We start from the raw sequence: 23836 nt of genomic DNA, 5'->3' as shown, positions 1-23836 counted from the left end.
TAGGAAGAAGAGGAGCAAAAAAAATACACGTATATAAAATAAAGGTTGGAAAACGCACATGGTCACATCCAGCTAGACATCAGGAGCTTCCTACTTACTTCCATATTGCTGTCTAGCGATCCTGCACTGCTGCGACGCCCACGCTTCCCTGCCCAGAACATGCAATACCATAGGTTAGAGACCGGACACAAGACCTGGCGGAGCAATTTCCTCTCTAGGCCTGAGCTGGCGCTGCTCCAGGAGCCTCTAAGCGCAACTACGGACAAGCTCAGCTTCGAGGAGGCTCCCGGCTGCGGGCCTGTGGGGCCCACACCTGGGTCCAAGGGGAGGAGGAGGCTCAGTGGAGAAGCAAACAGCCATTCAGGTGCAAAAAGGAATTTAAAAACACACACGTATAAACAAAAACAAAACACAGCCCAATTTAAAGACCTACACTCCAATTCCAGTCTCTCCAGGGGGTGGGGGGTGGGGCAGGAGAATGGAATTCTGCCCAGATTGTCCAAAAAAAAAGGAAAGACCATCTTCCCACAGATGTCAGGTACATCTGCTTTTCTCAAGGATTTCTGGGCAACGGAGGAGCTTCTGGGTGCTAGATTAGAGGGGGAGATGGGGAAGAAAAGGGAGGCTTCTTTGGAAACTAAAAAACAAAAGCAAAAAATAAAAATTCTGTGAAGCTACCGAACCTCAGTGGATTTCATATATCCTTTTGGGGGAGAATGGTAAAGAGGAAACTAAACTTAATTTTTTTTTTCTTTTTGAATTTTTTTAGACCAGCCAAAATTGCAAGTGTCCCCTTTTGTTATGGTTCTGTGGTGTGTGCATGGCCGTGCAACATGGCGGAGGTCACCTTGTGTGGCCCAAGTTGGCCAAATGGGAAGGTGGAAAGGTAGATGTTGAAATGGGATCTATAGGGGAATCTCAGGACAAATCTCTCTCTAATGCCCTCTGAGCCCTTGGCCTTCCCTTTCCCACCCTCTAGGTTGGACCAGCTGCAACCAGGATTCAGCTTTACCCATTGCCACTCCCAACGCTGAACACCAGGAAGGTAGAACTAGAGAGGCTCTTCCAGGAGGCCCTGCTCCTCCTTCCCAAGGAAATGGAGTGAGTGAAATGTCCTACTTGGCGTCTTTCCGCTCTTCAGCTCTAAGACACCTGGATACAGGAGGGCTGACACTTGGCACTTTTTTCCTTAGGTCAGAAAAGCCATAAGGAAAAATCATCCATTTTGTCCTTTCCTAACTTGACTGAGGACAGAAGGAATACCCTCCTTTCCCAATCTCAGGGTAGGAAATGTACACCTCTTCCTCCTTTCCCCACCTCCAGCCCTGCTGTGGCTGAAGAAGATGCACCTGAGTCAAAGAAACAGGCTTAGGGATTAAGCAATTTGGGAGACTGACTCCTCAAAGAAGCATTTTTTTCTGCTTGAAAGAAAGGCCAGTGTAAGCCACATGAGGTCTGGGAGATGAGAAAGGTCATCTTTCTCTCTGCCTTCCAAGCCTTTCTCTGACCCTTCCTAGGTACCAAAGAGGGGGAAGGAAAGTGCTCCCAATTTTGCTGAGGGGTGAACTTCACAGCTCATATTTGCAGGGATCCCTAGAGAAAACGGCTTCATTTGAACATGTAGCTCTCCTCACGTGCTCCTCACAAGCAAGAGCCGACAATCATCCACTGTAATACGAACCAAGCCCTGAAGTTAGGAGGTTGGCATGGAAGCTTATATTTCTTTCTCCAAAGAATTGTCCTTCCTTTCCAGTGTTGATGCAGACTCTTTGGGACACCACAAGTTTGTTGTTTCTTCTTCTTCTTCAGCATTTTGATTAGCCTTTCCTTGATTTCTCTGTGCCTTATGCAGTTTCCGTCGCAGATCTGTGGTGAGGTATGTCAGTGGGTGTGGTCTTTTTGAGGCTGACCTTCAACACACGTTCATGCACACCAATATGTATGCAGAAATTTAGACATGTAGGTCTGCATATCCATGAGCAAACCTGCATGCCTCAGTTAGTTACAGAGCCACCCATGTGTGCACACCCCTCAGCCTACATAGAGGCCCCAAACTTGAAGGAGAATGTCCTGGTATGTGGTCACCATACCAGGCCCTCATCTCTGGATGTCCTGTCCTGCTACCTGAGTGCAGTGTCCAGGTTTCCTAATGGGCCACAAGATCACAGATACTTCTTCACAGGGCCTGGCACATAGCAGCTACTTAGTGAGTGCTGAACAGAGGCTTGGAGCCACATAGACACCACGCTGTTGGCCAGCAGCCCCTCCTCTGGGGCACCACAGTGGTCAGCACACTGGCTGGATTGCAGAAGTCAGCAATAGGCCCTGCGCAGCTGATGGCCCCGTGTAAGCCAGTCTCTGATGGGAGTGGGTGGGTAGCCTCAGCCTCCTTTTGGCCAGGCATGTATCTGGAGCCCTGCCCCAACTCTATAGAGCAGCCCATGGGCTCATGGGTATTTCCTTTAGAGGTTTTACAGGCCGCTTAGCAGTATGTGGCAAGCCTGGAAAGTTGTTCTCAAAGACTTTCTGTTTTGTTTTGTTTTTTTAAATTTAAATTTAAATTAATTTTTTTTTGCAGGGCAATGGGGGTTAAGTGACTTGTCCAGGGTCACATAGCTAGTAAGTGTCAAGTGTCTGAGGCTGAATTTGAACTCAGGTTCTCCAGAATGCAGGGCCGGTGCTTTATCCACTGTGCCACCTAAATAACGTTCATCATCTGTTGAGTAAAGGGAGGTTCCAGGGATGCCAGAAGCCAAACCTTTGGTCAGTATCCTCAAAGTTGGCAACAGGAAAGGGGGTCTCTGTAACTGGACAGACTTTAGTCTGAAAGTTGAAGCCGTTGCTGTCTTCACTCCTTAGCCGTGCGTGCTTTGTGAGCAGAGATGGCTGAACACTCCTCCCGGTGGAATAGAAGTCCTCAGCTTGGTGGCCCTGGATTTCTTCTGTGTCACCACACTAACTTAAAATGCAGATACCAACCTGCTTTTGCTGAAAATGACTTAGAAGTCAGAGGCCTTTTAATCCTGGCTCTGCTATTTCCTACCCTGGGGGAGTCATTCTCGACTTCTTGACCTCAGTTTTCTCATCAAGGAAACGAGGGCATTGAATTCAACAACTTTTATGGTCTTTCACAGCTCTCTATTTCTGAATCAAGGATCCATTTTGTCTGGACAGGGGAGCCTTGAGACATAAAGATGTTTGATTGATTTGCCCAAGCGGAGTCATCCTAGCTCAGGACCACTCTGATAGAGTCTTGGTAGTATCAGCTGACAGAGTCCTGGGGGTGAATAGTCAGTCACCTACCAGGGAGAACCAGCTGTTCATATAATTTAGCCTTTTTTTTTTCTTTTTCTGAGAATTTAACACCCATGCGAGTCTGTGGGGGAATATAGGACGAGGAGGTAAGTCCCTCTCTTTGAGGACCACACTTTCCTGCCTAGTCATTTTTATTGTCTCAGCCTCCTTCCCCAAGACAGGTTTTAAAGCTGTACTTCACCTCTCCAAAGGCTAAGATTTCAGAGCATACACATCTTCCAAGGAAGCCTCAGTCATCTTCTTGGCAAAGTGATAGAACAATTTAAAAATTCATCTCCGCATGGACACCCTGATATACCCCTCACAACCCTCCTCCCCGAGTAAGTCTAAATGACTATGTATAGCTACCCTAGACCTCACCTTTTTCTCTTTTCCTCAAGGTGAATGGAGTAGAGAAGTTACTAGAACCTATATTTTAAGAGGTTCCATGTGTATACCTTAGGGCTTATAGAGGGTTCTAGCTCTGGATTGATGGTCCCTTCTAACTCAGGATCTTAAAATAGCATTATTGATATTATCCATAATAGCAATAATAAAAGAGTGCCAATATTCCTTCCCTCACAAATACTTTAATCCAAGATAGAATTAAAAAGTCTTGACTCTAGTCTTAATCCTTCCTACTGGGTGGAATCAAGATATATACCCTCTGACCCCAAACTCTAGTTCTCTAGGAGAATAAATGGCCAACTGCTCTGGCTTCTAAACTAACCTGAGTCACTCCATGACCTTGAATCTCCGTTGGGTTACTAGAGGGGTGGGTGGGTGGGTGGGTGGGTGGGTGGGTGGGATACAGACAAGTTGGAGATGTCCTGGACTAAACCTCCTTATGTTACTTAGCTCTGGAAAAGAACTGTGCTCAGGGTCCAAAGGTCTTATGGTGGGAGGTACTCTACCAGCTTGGGAAAAGAGATGGGCCTCGGGGGTCCTAGAGCTAACTATTAGCTGAATTTGTATGACAAGACCTGGGCAAGAGTACAAGTGTAACCAGCTCCCAGAAGCCTTGGTGTTTATGCCAAATAACAGGAGAGGAGGGCAGGAGTCAGGGAGGGAGCTGGCTGGTTTTTTGCACTGCACAACACCAAACAGAAGCGACCCATAGCTTCTAGTGGGCAGAGAGCCTCCAATTAAGTTTAGTTGGGTTTAACAAATCCATTGCTTAAACCCTTTATGTGGTAAATGGATTTCAGTTTTGAACTGTGGAAAAACAAAAACAAAAAAAGAGAAAAGAATACAGAAAAAGAAGAAAAAAACTTTTTGGAAATGAGCATGCCAGGAGCAAGGTATGTGCTGCCGAAACATGGGATGGCGTCACGAGCAGAAGGAACTGTCTTGCAGATGACACATGACCTTCTGCCTGAGCATGGCTATGTGGCAATGCCGGAGAGACTGGGATGGAAAAATCCAATGGGGAAGAAATAGCGGGATCGGGATTCCTTGCCAGAGGTCTACAGGGGGGTGCTATCCCACTCTGTTACCAGGAGGTTGGAGAGGGGGTAGCTTTTCTCAACCTAAAATGAGCTTCAAAAATGACCCATCAAATGGCTAGGCTGAGGCCAATTCACATTAGCAGGTGAGAACTCAGGGCGTTCTTGGCCAGGAGGCAGATGGGGATATCAAGGAAAGGATGGTCTGATCATCAGAAAGGTCACGGCAGAGACTTGGGATAAAACCTCCCTTTGACAGCTAAGTCTAAGTGGCGACCCCACTGGAACCTCTTCCCTGCTAATTCTACAGAGAAGCCGTCTAGCCACTGAACAGACACAAAACATACAGGCGGCTGAGGATCATGGCTATGCTAAGGTGCAGCGGTTAAAAACAAGTCAGGCGTTAGGATTCACTGGCAGCTAACATGGTTTGGTTCTTGGTCTTTCCCCCTCGGCTGCTTCATCTCTACCGCCATGGCCCAGCATCCCTATCCCATTGGCCCTAGCATCCTGCTAAAGGTTTGGACATCGGCATTTCCTGGGGAGCCGGGGGTTGGACCTGAGTGACCTACTGTTTGCTGGGTATTAATGGCTGGCAGCAAAACAAAACCAAATACGGAAACAAAGCGATGAAGAGAGGCACAAATTGCTCTTTTCGCTGAGGGCTTTAAAAACAAAACAAAACACAAAAACCCAACAACTTTCTATTTATTAGCTAATGATGCTGAGTCTGGTGGCATCTAGATTTCAGTCACCTCACAAACAATGACATTTTAGGAAGTGTGTGCTCAGCAGTCAGGACTTTCCCTGATCACCAGGCTAGAGTTCTCTACAGACAACTGTAGCCACAGGGAAGGGCAATGGAGGAAAAGAAGGAATACCGTGTTTAGAGAGAGCCTACCACGAGGCACCCCTGCTCGGGGAAGAAGGGAAGGAAAGAAGGAAGGGGTGTCAGGGTCTAGGCACAATTTAGTAGGGCTTCACTCAATTTCATTCATCGGTGTAAAAACACAGGTAAAAACTTCAGCACAAAATACATAGGACACAGCTGCTAATGGGGGCCTGTTCTGTCTCTACATATTATAAATTCTTAAAGGGGAAAAAAACCCCACTTAAAGTAAAATTGGGAGAACTAACTAGTTTATTTTTGGACCAATTGCCCCTCTGTGATGACACTTAAAGTTGGCTTCTGTCTTCTTGCTCTTTTAAAAGTACAAACAGTGAAAACTAGAACTGTTTAGTATGGTCAAAGCTTTTTGAATTTTCACGGGGAAAAAAAAAGTCAAACCAAACAATGTTTGCACACATGCCCTGCCTGGGGCTCTGCTGTGTTTCTTTCCATGGGCACAATGCATGCACAAACTGTCGGGCTTCTCTCCGAGTTTTGCATGCATTGCACTAGGAAGGCAGAACTAAGCCCGGCTCTTACCCGCTTCAGAGAGGTCGCGGAGGGAGCTGCTGAGCGCGCTCCGCTTCAGGCCCTCGCCTGTGGCGTAGCTGTCATCTAGGCAGGTTCGGCTCAGAGTCCCATTGCCAGGCTCTTTCTTGAGGCTGGAGCTCTGGGACATGCTGGGCCGGACGACTCCTTTCTGCTTCTCAAGCTCCGCTGAAACCGACAGAATCGAGGCATGTTCTCATGGTCACTGATGTAAAGTACGGGAGCCCCAGGGGGAAGGGCAGCTCCCTAAGACTAGGATGTAGGGATGCTCTTGTGGGGTGGGGCCAATGGAAGGACTGTGCCAACCTTCCCAACCTTCAGGGAGATGCTCAAAACCCTGAGCTGGGGGCTGCCCTCTGGCCTTCTCTCTATGTCTGACTCCCCCCGCCTAGGGGAGGAAGGATGAACCCTGGATTTCCATCCCTTCCCCCCAGATTCCCACCAGTGACACAGCCAGAGAGGTCTGACATATCTGGAGTCCACACCGGGGTCTAGAGCCAGAGGCAGGCAGCGACTTTATGGGCAAAGTTTGGTACTTACACTCTATCCTATGCTTTTCCATTTCCTGCACTTCTGCAATTGATTCCCTCAAGTCATCAGTGAATTTCTTCCGGTCCTGGGGATTGGGGGCATTGAAATTTATCAACACTTTGATGTCTGCTCCTGGGACAGCAGATGTGAGCCGGATGCCATTGGGGTAATCTGTAAAGGGAGAGAAAATGAGTGGAATTCATATTTTTGTGGTGGTTTTGGTTTTGGTCAGTTTTTCCTCCCTGAATTTAGGGCTTGGTTTTCACCGGGTTCAAAGCCTGAGCCTCCTCGACTCAAGTCTTTAGAAGACTTGGTCTCTGCTAGGTAGTAAGGTAGATCGAGCCCTGGACTTTGAGGCAGGATTTGAATCCAGTATCGTCTGGCTCCAGCACTTCCTAGCTGTATGATCTTGGGTAAATAAGTCATTTAGACTCCTCTCAGCTTCAGTCCCCTCAGCTCCAAAGTAAGAAGGCTGGACTCGCTAGCCCCATAGGTCTCTTCCCAGCTCTAAATCTATGCCCTTGTGGTAAGGTTCAGGGGCTGAGGGGAGATGATTCCAGAAAGGGAGATGGAGTCACCTGAGGGCCATCAGCCACTGGCAGCAGTAAGCCAAACGGCTGCAGTGGCCCATGGTCTAGTGCCCACAAAACCGCCACTGCCTTGGGGAACCTGTGGCTCTCCTCAGGGCTCAGGTCAAGCAGCACCCCTCTCGAGGGGCCTTTCATGCTCTCCCTTCTCATTCGCTAGCCCACCTCTCCAAGAAACCACCCTCTACCTGTTTAGTGAACATCTTGCATTTGCTTATCTGCGGACACTTATCTCCTTAGTAGAATGTAAATTCCTTGAACACAGGGACTACCTCACTTTGATAGTTCTCTTGTCAGCTCAGTCAGTACTTATCCTTAAGCAATGCTCCCTGAGTCTTCTTTGCAGAAGAGGGGGACTACAAGTGGGGAACACAGTAGATGCTATCAGACTCAGGGGATGCATTATTTTTGCTGAACTGCTTTTTTCTTTCATTTTTTAAAAAATTCTTTGTTATAAAGGACCTCTTTCTGGGTAAGGAAGACGGAAAGGATATATTCAGAAATGAAGATGATATAAAAATAAAAGAGAAATCAAATGGAAACATTTAAAAAATACAATTTGCAAACATCAAAATGCTTGTTAATTGACAGTACTATGCACAGTACAGGATACTGCATCATCATCACTGTTGCTGCTGTTTGCTTTAGGCAGGGAATGTCAGTGAACTCTGGAAAGTCAAGGAGAATGGGAGAGGCCTAACACCACGTTTTAAGAGACATATTAGCGAACTGTGCTGCATCCCGTAGGATGGCTTGTGTGAGGAGGGGCCTGTAAATAACAGCACATGAGGATAATTAATGGACTTAAGCAGGGGATCTGGGCCCGAGGGGGTCAGTGAATCAACAGAAGCTCTGGGATCCCAATACCCTCTCTTTAATGGCCCAAGTCCCCTCTACAGACATCACTTCCTTGCTGGATGGGTTTCTCCCTGCTCTCTCCCCACCCCATGCCCTTGACAAGAGCAAACCATGGGGGCAGCTAGGTGGTGCAGTAGATAAAGCACTGGCCTTGGATTCAGGAGGACCTGAGTTCAAATCTGGCATCAGACACTTGACACTTACTAGCTGTGTGACCCTGGGCAAGTCACTTAACCCCAATTGCCTCACCAAAAAAAAAAAAAAAAAGAGCAAACCATACCCTGTCTTCTCTCACATGCCTACTTCCCAAAGACAAACTTTGAAGGGCTCCACTCCAGAGACCTCCTGTAGGCAGCATGGAGGGTTAAGATAAGGAATAGGCAACCCCTAAAAGCTCAAGCCCCCAGCCCCTGGATCCCAGGTGGCAGGAGAACAGAGCAGGGATAGTTTCCAGGTCTAGGATGGGAGTAGCCAGGGCAGGAGGCCTCAGCTTTCCCAAACCAACGAGAGTTAGGCAGCACCCAGAAAAGTTGCTCAGGTGCCTGAGTCACTGTGATGCAACTCAGGGATCTCTGGTACCCCTTCACCGAATTTTGGGCACAGTGGCCACTAGTTGGTAGGGGAAGGGTAAATGTGAGGTGGAGGTAGTGGGGGTGGGGGGAGCCACAGCCTATGGCTCTTACTGTCTCTCACACAAGAACAGAAGATAACAGTGAGGCAGAGGTCTCCTTTAGTCCTCATTTAGAAAAGGGGAAGCTAGGGGGTACAGTAGAAAGAATGTCAGGCTGGGAGTCAGGAAGATCTGAGTTCAACTTTGGCCTCAGATACTGACTAACAGTGTGACCCTGGGCAAATCACTTCACATCTGTTTGCCTCAGTTTCCTCATCTGTAAAAATGAGGATAATAACAGTACCTACCTCTCAGGGTTGTTGTGAGAAACAAATGAGAAAATATTTGTAAAAATGCTTAGCACACAGGGGGCAGCTAGGTGGTGCAGTGGATAGAGCACCGGCCCTGGAGTCAGGAGGACCTGAGTTCAAATCCGGCCTCAGACACTTGACACTTAACTAGCTGTGTGACCCTGGGCAAGTCACTTAACCCCAATTGCCTCACTAAAAAAAAAAATGCTTAGCACAGTGCCTGGCAAATAGTAAGCACTATATTCATATTTGACATTTCCCTATTCCCTCATAAGCCTAGATTTCTCAGTGTTTCAACAGCTGGGCCCTTGGGAAAGCCCTAACCTGTAAATACAAAGTTGGCCAAACAGTTTCCCAAGAAGACAAAACCAATACTGGATGGACTGTGTTTGTTTTTAAAACATTCCTGTCAGGGGGGCAGCTAGGTGAAGCAAGAGAAAAAGCACTGGCCCTGGATTCAGGATGATCTGAGTTCAAATCTAGCTCAGACACTTGATACTAGCTGTGTGACCCTGGGCAAGTCACTTAGCTCCCATTGCCCCGCAAAAAACAAAAAACAAAAAAACATTCCTATTATCCTTCAGATAACCCTTCTTCATGCAGCACCATCTGGGATGAGACAATCCTTGACCGCACCCTAGCAGCAGCCCAAGGTCAGCATGTTCCCAACAGCAGCCCTTTGGAAGTTGGACTCGAGCAGATAAAGTAACCCTGGGTCAGCTGCAGGAACACCTAAATTATATGCCGTGTCCTGGCATGGGGGAGTAGGGGGGAGCAGAGCCCAGCCCGGCCCAGCCCATGGGCCTCGGGGGAAGGAGAGCCAGCTCACCAGGCAACCCCAACGAGAGCTCAGAAAAGAGAGGAGAGCTCTACAGCCTAATGCCTCTTGAACAGCCTCTCCTGGGCAGTCTCCCAGCTTCCTGATGCCTTTTGCTTCAGCTTCTAGATTCCTGAGAATCTAGGTGGGGAAGAGGGATGGGGGAGAGGAAGAGGATAGGAGAGGCAGAGACAGACAGGGGTAAACAGAGGGAAAGGGGGATTGAGACAGAGATGTGCCTCTAAAACTGATGTTATCACCCCCATATACTTCTGGGGGTGGGACAAAGGACACCAAGAGTGGGAAAGGAGGGCCTAGCAACCCCCAAAGTTTGAGAAGTGGACGTTTCCCAAAAAAAGCTTCCACAAAATTTGAGAGTTGTGAGGGCCTCTGGGGGTCACCTTGTTTTTAAGCCTTACATGGATAGGAATCTCTTCTATAGAATGCCGAATAAGATGTAATCCAGCCTCCACCTGAAGACCACCCAGTGATGGGGAATTCATAACCTCCCAAGGCACCCCATTCCACATGTAGGCTGCCCTACAAGGGCAGGCATGTCTCATCTTTGACTTTATATCTAGCTCAGTACCTGACATAGAGCAGGAGTTTAATTAAATCGATTGACTGGGACCACTAATTATTAGGAAGTTTTTCCTTATATTGGACTAAAATCTGCCTTTCTGCGTTGTCTAGGCTTTGTTCCTAGTTTCACCCTCTTGGGCTAAGCGGATCAAGTCTAATGGCTCTCCAATGTCAAAATTACTCAGGTATTTTAAGACATCAATAATGTCCCATTACTGAATTGTTCTTAGGACATTCGGCATTTCAGGAGGAGAGAAAATGGAAGAGAAAGAGACAAACTTACATTGATTCTCGAAAAGTAGGACCTGCATGCCATAAAGAGAAAAGGACTGGCGGAAGCTGTATGTCACCGAATTCTTCTTCTTCTGAAAGATCTTGGTGACCTGAGGAGAGCAAACACATTATATTAGTGACGCTGCCACAGGGAAAGGCCCTAAGATAGTCCATCATTCTAACTTCCCTTCCAGTGAAGAAAAACTCTCTCTGTCTCTGGACATGCTTGCCAATAGTAGTCTCTGCCTTCCCCTTCCACCTGGATGCCCTTTAAATCCCTTTATTTCACACAGAGTAAAGTCTTTGCTAACATTTGCTAACACTGGGGAGCATTCTGAACACCTGCTCATGAGTTTGATCTCATTTGCACCAACATCCCTTTTTGTATCGCAATTCATTGGATGACTTTTGTTCACTCTGAAGCCTTTATGGACCTGAGATAGAGTCTCCTGAGATTCATTCCAGTACAATCCTGTAGTCCAGGGTGTTTGGAGGAAACACTTTTCTATTTACATGCTTGATAAAACTTACTGGGAAAGTAAGGCAATGAGGTAACCTCCTGTGGACTTAGTACCAAAGGGGAGGGGGTACAAATCAGTAAGCGAAACATAAAACTAATGCCTTCTCTTCCATAAACAATCCTAGCCACTGTTCTAAGCCCTGATGCTTGAACCCACACAGAACAGGAAAACTCCATTACATGCAATTACATACAAAACACTGTCTGCTCATCAGTTACCCTCTTCTGAGTCAGGTCTCATCCCAGGGAAAGGAATATCCCTTTCTAGAAGCTAAGAGCTGATGCTGAAAGCAGATGCCCCAACTAACTTCAGAGAGCAGCAATAGATAGGAAGGGTATTGTGTTCTCGCAAGAAGAGGACCCAGGAGTCAGGGAGAAATGTCTCCTACAGCAGACAGGCAATGACATGTAGGCCAGAAATGTCAGAGACAAATCTAATCCTCTGTCCAAGCAAATTGTCCATATACAAACACTCTTCTCCAACCCTCAAATTCCTTGTTAATCTATGAAATGGAAGAGCTGGACTAGATTGGGGCTGACTTTCTTTTGGTACTATAGACCCTTTCAGCAGTCTGGTGAAGTTTATAGACACACCTCTAAGAAGAATATTCTTAAGTGGATTAAAATAAAACACAGAGCATTGCAAATGAAACCAATTATACTCAAATAGAGTCTTTAGACAGGAAGGCTTGAGTCCCCTAAGATCTATAGGTCTAATAACTACAGTAATTTTGAGGTAGTGATGAGCATAAACTATATTTCAAGATAACTGTAATGTGATATGAAAATATCAGTGATTTCTCTTGGTGACAAAGTCACAGGTACTGCTTATAGTACTGTGGTTTGTTGCCTACATTCACAAATAATCGAAGGAAATGCTAAATTCCATTTGGAGGTTAGTTCAAACAAAGACATAAGTTTTTCCTATCCAAGTCCACAGATACCCCCTGCCCCCACTGAATTCTATACGTGGACCCTCAAAGGAACTGTGGACCCCAGTTTAAGACCCCTTGGATGCACTGATCTCTAAGGTGTTATCAGGGGCTCTGAATCCTATGACAAATGGGCCAAGGTTTCAGGAAAACTCCAGATAGGGTTCTTAGTGTACGTGAAGATACACTGCAGTTAAATTACATACCACAAGGAGGTCATTAAATAAGAAGATTTCTCGCTGGTGTAATCCAAGCTTCTGGGGTTTATTTGGATCTGGCACTTCAAAGAGCCGACAATAGCAAACAAGTCTCCGATGGGGAAGGGAAAGTACCTGTGGGAAGGGAAAGGTACTGATGTTAGTCATAAACTAGCAAGTCGCTCATGGCCAGGCCAAGGGGCAGATTCCTAGCTAATCTGCCTATGCTTCTGACTGACACAGGGCTGACCTTACCCTCACCTCCCTCAGCCAAATAACCAGAGACCAGTGACTTTCCGTCCCTTCCTCTGGTACTCCGTGCTGGAGGAGCGTCATGAGCCTGCCTCTTCCCCAGCACAGCAGTTATTATCGGGCTAACAAATGATTCCCCGCCCCTGTACTTCAGTCTCTTTATCCCCGGATGCTTGAACCACTGCAACATTCTCCTCCTTAACATCTTTGCCTGGGGCCTCTCTCCCTAGCCCCCATTCCTCCCGAACACCACTGCCAGGTTAATTTTCCTAAAAGACCAACTCGATTAACTCCCTCTCCTGATGAAAAGGCTTCTAAGGCTCTTGGCTGTCTATATTTCTTGAGCCGTCACATGAGGCCTGCTAGGCTTTGGGTCCCACTCCCCCCTTCCAGCCTCAGCGGCCACCCCACTCCTGCCAGGCCAGTCTAGCTTCCTCCTTGAACACTCCCTGTGTATTTCCACCTCACTCCCATGAGCATCCCAGCTCCTCACCTGGAAAGTCCTCCCCTCCCTGACCACACCAACGTGGACCTTTAAGACTGAGCTCTGATGTTCCCAACTTACATGGAGTCAGACCACAGCCATTTCCGACTCCTCTGACTTCTTCTTTAATACTGTCCGCTGACATTCACTTGACATGTCATTTATTTCCATGTGTATATCTACTAATTTTTCATGTATGTTTGTTTCTCCAGTTAGATTGTAAACTCCCTAAGAACAGGATTCATGTTTTATGCGATCTCTCTATCCTGCAGTAAGGTGGCTCTCCATAAATAGTCACTGAGTAACTGATGCTCAGTACCTTTCTATGGCTCCCTGGATCAGCCTGAAAATGCTCCTCCTGATGAGATTCAAGGGAAAGAGGAGGTGAGACTGGTCAGGCTGAGGCCCGTTCCCTTCCATACACATAAAGAAGTTCCCTCGCTCACATCTCCCTGAACCTACCTTCCCTCAAGATTGGCTTAAAGAAATATGCAAATAAAGAAGGGACTTGCTAGCTAGGCCTGGGATATAACAGAAATGGGAAGAAATAGCATTCCTCTCCCTCTCCTGGCATTTGTTTTTACGGTCATGGATGAAGGGAATGTTGAGCACTGGGGAGAGGGAGATGACGGACCCTGTCATCCTCTTGCGGCTTCCTTCTCTATAACTAGCTCTCCTACTGCCATTCAGAGCCAGTGTTGGAGGAGGCTGGTGAACGTCTGGGCAATACCAAGTCACCCCTTAGCATGTTGGGAATGGAAAGGATAATGGATTTCCAGTCCTAAGACCTAGGTTTGAATCCCATCTCCATACCCGTGGGATTGTCTCTTTATCTGGAAAAGGGGTGGGGTGGGGGGCTAGACCAGTTGTTTTTTTTCAGGTCTAAACCTTATGTTTTAGTATGGCAGAAACTAGGTATAGACCATCATCTCACATTGTATACTAAAATAAGGTCAAAATGGGTATGTGATTTATGCATGAAGGATGATACCATAAGCACCTTAAGAGTATGGATGGTCTCAGACACTTGACACTTACTAGCTGTGTAACCCTGGGCAAGTCACTTAACTCTCACTGTCCCGCAAAAAAAAAAAAGTAAGAAAAAGAAAAAAAAAGGGAAAAAAAAAGAGAGTATGGAATAATTTACCTGTCAGATTTATGGGCAGAGGAAGAATTTAGGACCAAAGAATATATGGAGAGTAAAACAAAATGTAAAATGGATCGTTCTGATTATATAAAATTAAAAAGTTGTTATACAAAGAAAACTAATGTAATCAAGATTACAAGGGAAGCAGAAAACGGAAAGAATTTTTGAAACAAATATCTCTGGTAAAGGCCTCATTTCTCAATTATATAGAGAACTGAGTCAAATTTCTAAAAATAGAAGTCATTCCCCAATTGATAAATGATCAAAGAATATAAACAGGCAATTTTCAGACAAAGAAATCAAAGCTATCTATAATCATATGAAAAAATGATCTAGATCACCACTGATCAGAGAAATGCAAATTAAAACAACTCTGAGGTATCACCTCACACCTATCAGAGTGGCAAATATAACAAAAATGGAAAATATTGGATGTTGGAGGGGATGTAGGAAAGCTGGGACACTAATCCACTGTTGGTGGAGTTGTGAAAAGATCCAACCATTCTGGAGAGCAATTTGGAACTATGCCCAAAGGGCTATAGAACTGTGCATACCCTATGATCTAGCAGTCCTTTTCCTCTTCCCTAAATGATTCTCAATCACACTCCCCACAGCAGTTGTTCCAAATATTTTCCTTTCTTCTTAAACTTTCCATAAGACTCCCCCTGCCCCCTTGCTCCTCCCATCAAGCAGAGAATCTTACCTGGTACCTAACTGAGAAAAATCAAGGCTGTTCATCATAAGCTCCATTTTCTCCCTTTTTCCTATACTCCAAAACTGTCTGCCATTATCCCTTATTTTCTCATCCTTCATTACAGTCTTTGATGTGGTGGGCTTCTTCCTCACCAAGGTCAATCCCTCTCCATGTGCCCCCTTGATCTGACAGATTTCCCTCCCCTCCACAAGTTCCCCCATTTAAAATCTTTAATCTCTTCCTTCCTGCTGCCTACATACATACCCAAGTCTCCTCTATTCTTAAAAAAAAAACAAAAAAACCCTCACAATCCTACCACCACCTCAAGCTATTGTACCATGGCTTTCCTAATTTCAAGTTGGCCTTGTGATTTACACTTTATCTCCTCTCACATCTTAACCTTTGGTTACATGACTCCCAACTTCATTACTCAACTGAAACTTCTCTCTCCATAGTAATGATCTCTTAATTGCCAAATCTGATGGCCCTTTCTTAGCCTTATCCTTCTAGATCTCTCTGTAGCATTTGAAACTGGGAATTATACTTTCCTCTCTGGGTGTGCATGTTTCCCATGTCACCCCTGATACCTATAGCTGCTAGTGCTTCTCCCCGCCCCATTGGCTTGGATTTTGCATATGATGCCACACTGATAAAACACAAACTTCTGGAGGGCAGGGATGGTCTCATTTTTGGCTCTGTATCAGCAAGGCCTAGCACAATTCCTGTTACATAATAACTGCATGATAAATACTTGCTGATGAGCCTACTCAGGGAAGGGTTGACACATGCAATAGTTTAAGCAAATTCTGGAGGGGAATGGTAACAAGAAAAACCAATTGGAAAAGCAGAGATTCAGGCCAAGGTGTCAGTGCTGGAATAGGAAGCAAGGTCCAAGTAGCAAAGGTTTGCAGTTTCACCTCATACATGGCCAGTTGGCAAAGATGGCAAAATATGGCAATAGTCAAACTTGGAGGGGGCTAAGGAAAGATAGGTGCACAGTGACACTATTGGTGAAACTGTGAATTGGCCCAAATGCATTGGAAATCCATTTAGAATTATGCTAAAAACAAAGTGACTAAAATGCAAGACATCTACTTCAAGGAGAATAAAGACAGAAAGGTCCCATCTCTTCCAGAATATTCACAACAGTACTTTTTGTGGTAAAGAAGTGGAAACGAGGGGGCACCTAGGTGGCACAGTGAATAAAGCACTGGCCCTGGATTCAGGAGGACCTGAGTTCAAATCTTGCCCCAGACACTTAATACTTACTAGCTGTGTGACCCTGGGCAAGTCACTTAACCCCAATTGCCTTACCAAAAAAAAAAAAAAAAAAAAGAAGTGGAAATAAAATAAGATATAAGATGCCCATTGATTGGGGAAAGACTAAAAAAAAAATCATGGAACATGAATATAGCAGAATACTAGTGTGCCATAAGAAATGAACAGGAAGAATCCAGAGAGCCAGGAAAAGACTCAGCAGAACCAAGAACATTGCCAACACAATTGCTGAAACAACGTAAAGGAAATAAGCAAAAACAAATAAATCCTCAGCCTACCCCAAAACTCAGGACTAAGTAATTATAGTGATCAAGCTTGGTCCCAGAGAAGAGATGAGAAAGCATACTCCCCTCCCTTCTTTGTGGAGGTGGGGACTACAGGTGTGGAGCATGGCTTCTACTATCATACTTGACTAATGCCTTGATTAGTTTTTGGGCCCTGCTTCTGCCCTTCCTTTTTTATTTTTTATTATTTCTTTTTAGTTTGCTGGGAAGGAGTTGGGGTAAGGATATATACTAAAATGAAAAAAAGTAAAAATAATATCTAATATTAACGTATAACATATTAACATATAATTTAAAGTGTTGTAAAGATTGCACCTTAAAGAGTGCAATTATTAATGTTATATTCTAGAAAGAGGTGAAAAAAAGAAGATATCAATAGAAATAATAGCTAACGTATATATTAATATATCATATTTATATGTTAAAATATCATGTGATATATGCATCATGTAATAGATCACATAGGGTATATACGTGATATGACATATATAACTATACATATAAGTATAAATATATACATGTGTGTGTATATATATATATATGCACACACACATTATATTAAAAATATTTACAGCATCTTAAGGATTGCTTTGCATATATTATCTCACTTGAGGCAGCTAGATGGCGCAGTGGTGCTAGGCTTGGATTTAGAAAGCCCTGAGTTCAAATATGACCTTGGATACTCACCAGCTGTGTGACCCTGGGCAAGTTACTTCATTTCTGCCTGCCTCAGTTTCCTCAATTGTAAAATGGGGATAATAATAGCATCTTCTTCACAGGGTTGTTGTAAAGTATTTAGCTAGGTGACTGGCATATAACAGGTGCATTCCTAAATGCTTAGTCCCTTTCTTTCCCCCCAATGTTCAGAATGACCTGTGTATTAAGTGCTATTATTATCCCCATTTCGCAAATGAGGAAACTGGGGCCAAGAAAAGCCAAATGACTTGTCCAGGATGACACATTGATAAGTGTCTGAGGCCGGATCTGAACCTGGCATTTCCAGACTTCAGGTCCTGTGTGCCATCTACTATGCCATGCTACCTGTTACAGACTGAGCTGGAAAAGTTGACATTTAACCTGTCCCCCATTTTATGGTGGCTGCTTGCATCCTCCACTCCTGCCCTGCTCTATGATGCTACTACGGTCACCCTACATGGGGTCCAGCATGTCCCTTCATGACTCAGCCAAGTTGCAAAAGGTGTGGCAATGGACAGCGATGATCGATCTGGAAATGACTTCATATGGAGAGAGCTGAAAGAATTGGGAATGCTTACCCTAAAGGAAGATCAAAGTTGCCTTTTTCAAACACCCAGAAGAACACGATGTGGAGCATAGAGCAGGTTTGTTTCATGTTGTTTAAAAGGGACAAACAAGGGCTAACGTGTTGAAGCTACAATCAACCAGACTTCAGCTCAATATATGGAATGACCTTCTAGCTATGAGGACTGTACAGTATCAAACTGTGTAACCTTGCACACAGGTTGAACATAATTAGAAGGACTCAAGCAGAGGCTGGACACCTATCTTGTCAGGGACACTGTGGAGGGACTGCAGCACCCATCGATGCTTCTCAATTGGAGCGGGTGACCTCTAGGTCCCTTCAAATCCCAACACTGCATGACTAAGCGTCTACAAGGCTAGTCCTTGCAAATTCCATTCCCTCAAAAGTTGCTACTATGTTGTTTCATCTTTCATACATCATATGAATGTCAGTGATGCACGGCTCAGAAGCAGATGCTTATTGGTGCAGCACTTTATCGTTTTCAAATCTCAGAACTTTCCAAAGTGTTTCCAGTTTCATTTTCATTAAAGTCCCGAGGAGGGCACCTCAATCAAAGAAATTAACGTGGCTACATGAACAGAATTGTCTAGAATGAAGGAAGTGCTAGTGTATTATACTGTAGCTGAACATCTGGATGTCTCAGTAGCCAGAGTATTGTGTTCAGTTCTGGGTCCCTCGTCTTAGGAAAATCATGGACGAGCTAGAATGTGTTCAGAAAAGGGTGTGAGGATGGTGAGGAGACTCAAAACCTTCTCTTCTGAGTACCGGAAGACCCAGAGATATTTAGCATAGAGGAAAGAGGACTTTTGGGAGGTGTGAGAGTTGTCTTGGAGTATCTGGAGAGTGGTTTGTGATCTCCTGCTCAGTGGCAGACGACAGAACTAGTACCAAGAGTCAGGGACAAGGGGGCAGGTTTTGATTCATGTTGACTCACTAAATTAAGAAAACCTTTCTAAGAATGAAGGTGATTCAGAAATAGGATGGAGAACTTTGGAAGGGAGGGCCCTTTCCGTCCCTTGAAGTGTTCAAGGAGGGTTGGCTTACTACGTGTCAGGTAGGCTGTAAATGGGTTTCATGCTGCAGGTAGGTGTAAGAGTGGGTTACCTCTCAGGTTCGTTCCAATGAAAAGAACCTGTAATTAATGTCTACATTTTTCAAGCACGGAATCTAAGGTTCTTCAAAGTCTGGCAATTTTCCCAAGGTTATTTATATGTTATATATATATATATATATATATATATATATATATATATATATATATATATATATATATATATATACACACACACACACATATATATATATATACATATATGATGAAAAAAACAGAATGTTAGAAAAATAAGACCCGCACCCTGGTCTCCTGACTCCTAAGCAAACATCCTTTTTGACATTGTGCTTCTAGTAGTAGAGAAAGGTTGCAGGGAGCCATCTCATGCGGGACTACTGCAGTCTCCCATTTGGGCTCTCTTCCCATGTGACCAAGGGCATGTCTGCATGCCCAAAATGGCAGGAAGGGGTTTGCAATGTGTGAGAAAACTGTGAATGAAGGGCCCCAAAGGACCTGCATGCATGAAATGCTAAGTTCTGAGCTAGCCAACCACAGGCTGGCAAATAAGAACAATCATCCATTTCGAGTGTTACTAGGGGCTTAGGTCAGGGTGGGAAATAATAGTAACTACTATTCATGTGGTGTTTTTGGCTTATAAAATACTATGTTACATGATCTCTTTTCCAAACCAGATAACCCTCAAGAATAAGAACAAGGAGGTATGAAGCTCTAAGTAATGATAAGCCTGCTCTCTCCACCAGGAGCGCAAGCCATAGCAAAATGGTCAAGGAGAAAAGTCAGAGAAGTTTTACAAGAAAACAGACTAACTTAACTACGGCCTCTGAAGCCAAACAATTTCTACACACTGTTTGCAGGGATATTTCTTTCCCTGTCCTCACTCTTCAGCCTGGATATCCATAATTAAGCACCACTGGAAGTGATACCTATGTGGGTGAGAGTCTCAGCTGACAGGGGTGGGTTTCTCTCAGCCACTGAACTGGACTGTGTACTGAAATTGGGTAAAAGGAATCTTCTCAACTTAAAAAATCTCTGTTGGACAGCATGGCCCATGTGATTTTGTAAAGAGTCCACAGAAGTCTTGGGATAGGAAAATTAAGAAAATTCATTTCTTCTAAGAAAATTAACCAAATCTGCCAACACTTGGGATAAGCCCATATTCCAGAAGAAAGGGCTAGAGCAAATAAGAAAATAGACAAATGGCATGATTGTTCTATCTAGTGTGGGGTATAAGTCATGAATCAATGAGAAGAGAGATACCTACACAGCCAAGTCCATGATGCAGAGATCCAATCTATAGGAGAAAATACAGATGTGTTAAACTCCCAAAAGATATATCACAGCAACTATTTATTTCTATTTCAATCTAATCTTGTTAAAATAATTAAGGATTTCCACTTGACTGAATGAGTGACCCTGGGAAAGTCACTTCCCCTTTCTGAATTTCAGTTTCCCCATTTATAAAAATGATGGGTCCCTTTTGGTGAGAGCTAAACTTCCTCCTGACTTGAAAATGTTATGCTATGTTTTTCTAGAATAGCATAAGGAATGTGTCTTACAAATCTAATTTGATGTATAAGTGAGTTCTTATCATATCTCTGCATCAGTCCCAATGTAATTCTAGGCTCTAAATGCCACATATGCATGTGCCACTTCATTAAGGAAGGCAGCAGGACACAGGAGAAAGAGCACTGACTGAAGCCAAAAAGATACTGTGTTCAAATCCTGAGGTTTACTTCTTGTGTGACTCTGGACAAACCAACCAACCTCCTTTGGCCTCAGTTTTGATCATCTGTAAAATGGAAGAGTTGGATTGGATGGTCTCCAAGGTTTTCCTGAGCTCTAAATCTACAGTCCTAAGTCCTGTTGCCTAGGATCTTGGGCAAGTCCCTTAATTTCTCTGAAGTAAACTCATCTGTGAAATAAATGAAGGGGTTAGATGTAAAGCAGAAAAGTTATAATAGGACCTGGAGTCACAGGAACTGACTTTGAATCTCAGGTCTGCCACTGGTGTGACTGTGGGCAAAGCCCTTAATCTTTCTGGGCCTCAGCCTTCTCATCTGTGAAATGAGGGGACCTCTAAGGCCCCTTCTAGCTCTGATCACCCTTGATTTTATCATTTGACATCCCTGTGATCCTCAGACAGGGCTAGGAGTACTCTCGGCAACACTATAAATTAAAAACAAAGAGAGGGCACAAAAATTATTCCGAATGGAGACTGTGGTGCCCCAGCAGTGCTCTTGGTGCTTAAAGTTTTCTAGGCTCTCAAATCACAGGCACAAGTTGTTGTTGCTGTTGTTTTTTATGTTTGGAATCATGTCAGAACATCAGGGGACCTTTTGAATAAACCTCTAACGATCAGCACAGAACATCATGAAGAGTTCCATAGATATTATCAGATGTCCCCAGTGGGTAAGGGGTTTGGGGCAAAGGTATCAGACTCTCCTGTAAATCTACAGAATGCTGCCCCAGACAGAAATGTTGGACAAAATAAATACAAATTCAGTTCAACACAGATCACATTTAGTTTGTGTTTTTTAAGTTAATATGAAAAGGCGGGGATCCGTTTCTGTCAGGGTTTAACACCACGGGTCCAGGGGCCTGTGAGCGAGCCACTGGCTAAGTCCCTAAATTATATTGGGCGGGGGCGGGGGTGGGGGGGTGGGGAGGAGAATGGAGCTTGTCCAAATTCTGCTGGGTGTTCGGGGGATGGAAGAATTTGCTATTGTTGGATTTTTTTTCCTCTCAGAAGGTATTTTCTGTTGTTTCACCAGGCCTCACCATAAAAGCGTGCCTGATGGTCAAACAATCCCCCAGAGTGGGAGGTGGGGGATCATTCCATCAACCCCCCTCACGTTACAGATGAAGAGGATAAGGGTCCTTGGTAAAAGAACTTGTCAGAGAGTCAGTGGCCAGATACACAATTCTGGTGCAGACCAGAATCCGTCTCCAGTTCAGTGCTTTCTCCTGCATTTATCCCACAGTGGTGCTTCTCTGGCTTCAACAATATCCAAAGTGAAAGGATTTGTTGGTCAAGGAAACTGAGAGGATGCGTTATTGGCTTCCTCCTTCCCAGAACAAACCCAGCCACCTCCTACTCAGCTCCGAGTCACATTGAAGACAGAAAGATCAATTATAGGAGGCACTTAGAAGGGGGTGGCAAGCCTAGGGAGGAGAGGGAAAAGCCCCAAACCAAAACACAAGTCCTCAGTGGAAGGTAGAATTTTACACGGATGGGGCTCTGCTAGAAAGGGAGACCATTACTCAATCACAAGAAGAGTCAGTTTAGGGGAGGGGAGGGTCATGGAAATTGGCAAGCATAGGTCTTGGACAACTTGTGATTGACTACAGGGTGATGGAGGCCTGATGCTTCAAAAGTCAGAACAGATTGCCATGCAGTAGGTTGGCACCCACTGTCTTCAAGGACCCAAGAGAACTCACCTGAGCCCCCACTGCTTGCCAAGAGGTACTCCTGCCCTCCCACCCTCAGTTGGTACTTTACCAATGTTTGCCTCTGCCCTAGGGGGAGCTGGTCATCAAAGCTGCTTTAAAATGCAGACATTTCACCCTAAACTTAGCACTGAAACAGACAGGCTGCATTTGCATGCATGATGAATGGAGTCTTATAAATACTTGTTTGAAAATGAGGAGGAAAAATTGAAAAAAAAAATCCCAACACTTCACATTACAACATTTAATATTCATAACTTTGTCTCTCTGGAGGCTGTGCTATATTAGGACTGCCTGGGTCGGGGACCAATTTGCTTTTGGAGATGAAATCGCTCTTGGGAAATGAGCGCCCTCCTGAAGAGCTGATAACTTCCCTTGCAATGTGCGTTTGGCTCCAGCTAGCTTCCCCCGGTCAGCTCTCTCGCCCTTCTTGTCTAGCCTGACTGGTACCCGGGCAGGGAGCAGCTCATGTGCCACTTACCGGCTTCTTTCCCACAATGAGCTTCTCAACCTTTTGGACCTGAGAGACATGATCCTCGTTAGTCTTCAATTCCCGCTTGCGGATCCGTTCATAAATGCCTATCAGCATCTCCCTTGGGATGTCCTCTCCATCATCGACACCTGCAAGGACAGACAGTGCGTGCTATTGTAGGGCTGGCTCACAAGCTGAGCCTAGCAGAGAGAGGCCCAGACCCCATCGCCCCACTCAATCCTACACCAGTTCCAAACACAGTTTTACTGGACCCTGAGGTCTTTCAGAGAAACACCCCGTGAAGCATCTTGAATAAGAACCGAACCTGTACATCCTCTGCAGCTACTGAATCAGAAGGTGAGGATGGCCATCTATTCTCCTGAGTCTGTGGTTGAAGGAGACTCTGGTTATTTATCTGTTCTGCTTCACCTCTCTTCCAGAAGACTCCTTTTCCCCATAAGTCCCAGGTACCCGTCATGAGGAGGCCTCCTCTCTAAGAAGGAACCTTTGCTTGATTTGCTTGGGTTGGGAGATAGGACTAGTTAATAACCACTCTGGGACCACTTGGTAGCGTGAATCATACCCAATGGAGGGGATGTGGTGTTTTAGTTACAAGTAAAAATGGTAGCCACCATCTCAGAGAACCCACGATGACATGCTGCTGACTTTCTGACAGAGAGGGGACGGACTCAGGGTGAGGACTGAGCCCTTTTATTAGATGTGGCCAACGCAGACATTTGTTTTGCTTGGCTATATCCATTTGTAACAGCGGTTTTGTTTCATTTTCTTTCTCAGTGATTTTAGGGAAGACAGGAAGGGGAAAAAAGCTGATTTTTGTTGATTTTAAAAAAATTAAATGTAAAAAAAGTTAAAAGTGATAAAATCTTAGAAAGGGCATCTTCAGGAGGAAAGAGCACAGAGCTGGGAATTTTAGTTCTAGATATAAGTTCTGGCCCTGCCCTTTATTAGCTATGTGAGCAAGTCACCTAACTCGTCTCCTCTGAAGAAAGGGAGGAACTATTAGACAAG

General features: G+C 44.9%; 1 protein-coding gene across 9 annotated transcripts in view; it reads right to left on the bottom strand.

Moving 5' to 3' along the window:
• Positions 1–23836, bottom strand: part of IQSEC1 (IQ motif and Sec7 domain ArfGEF 1) — an 801393-nt gene that overhangs the window by 6000 nt on the left and 771557 nt on the right. For 8 of the 9 annotated variants that reach the window (XM_043980833.1, XM_043980814.1, XM_043980849.1 and 5 more), the window contains 7 exons: positions 22817–22956; positions 20150–20179; positions 12405–12530; positions 10757–10856; positions 6718–6879; positions 6169–6345; positions 99–148 (listed from right to left, as the gene is read on the bottom strand). In XM_043980833.1, the coding sequence (XP_043836768.1) occupies positions 99–148; positions 6169–6345; positions 6718–6879; positions 10757–10856; positions 12405–12530; positions 20150–20179; positions 22817–22956 (785 nt within the window). The remainder of the gene's footprint in view (positions 1–98; positions 149–6168; positions 6346–6717; positions 6880–10756; positions 10857–12404; positions 12531–20149; positions 20180–22816; positions 22957–23836) is intronic. The other variant, XM_043980853.1, reaches the window with a different exon arrangement.

The sequence above is a fragment of the Dromiciops gliroides genome, chromosome 1 (assembly GCF_019393635.1).
Source record: "Dromiciops gliroides isolate mDroGli1 chromosome 1, mDroGli1.pri, whole genome shotgun sequence".
Lineage (NCBI taxonomy): Eukaryota > Metazoa > Chordata > Mammalia > Microbiotheria > Microbiotheriidae > Dromiciops > Dromiciops gliroides.
Note: the sequence above shows the minus strand (reverse complement) of the source record. Positions and strands in the feature narration are given on the sequence as shown.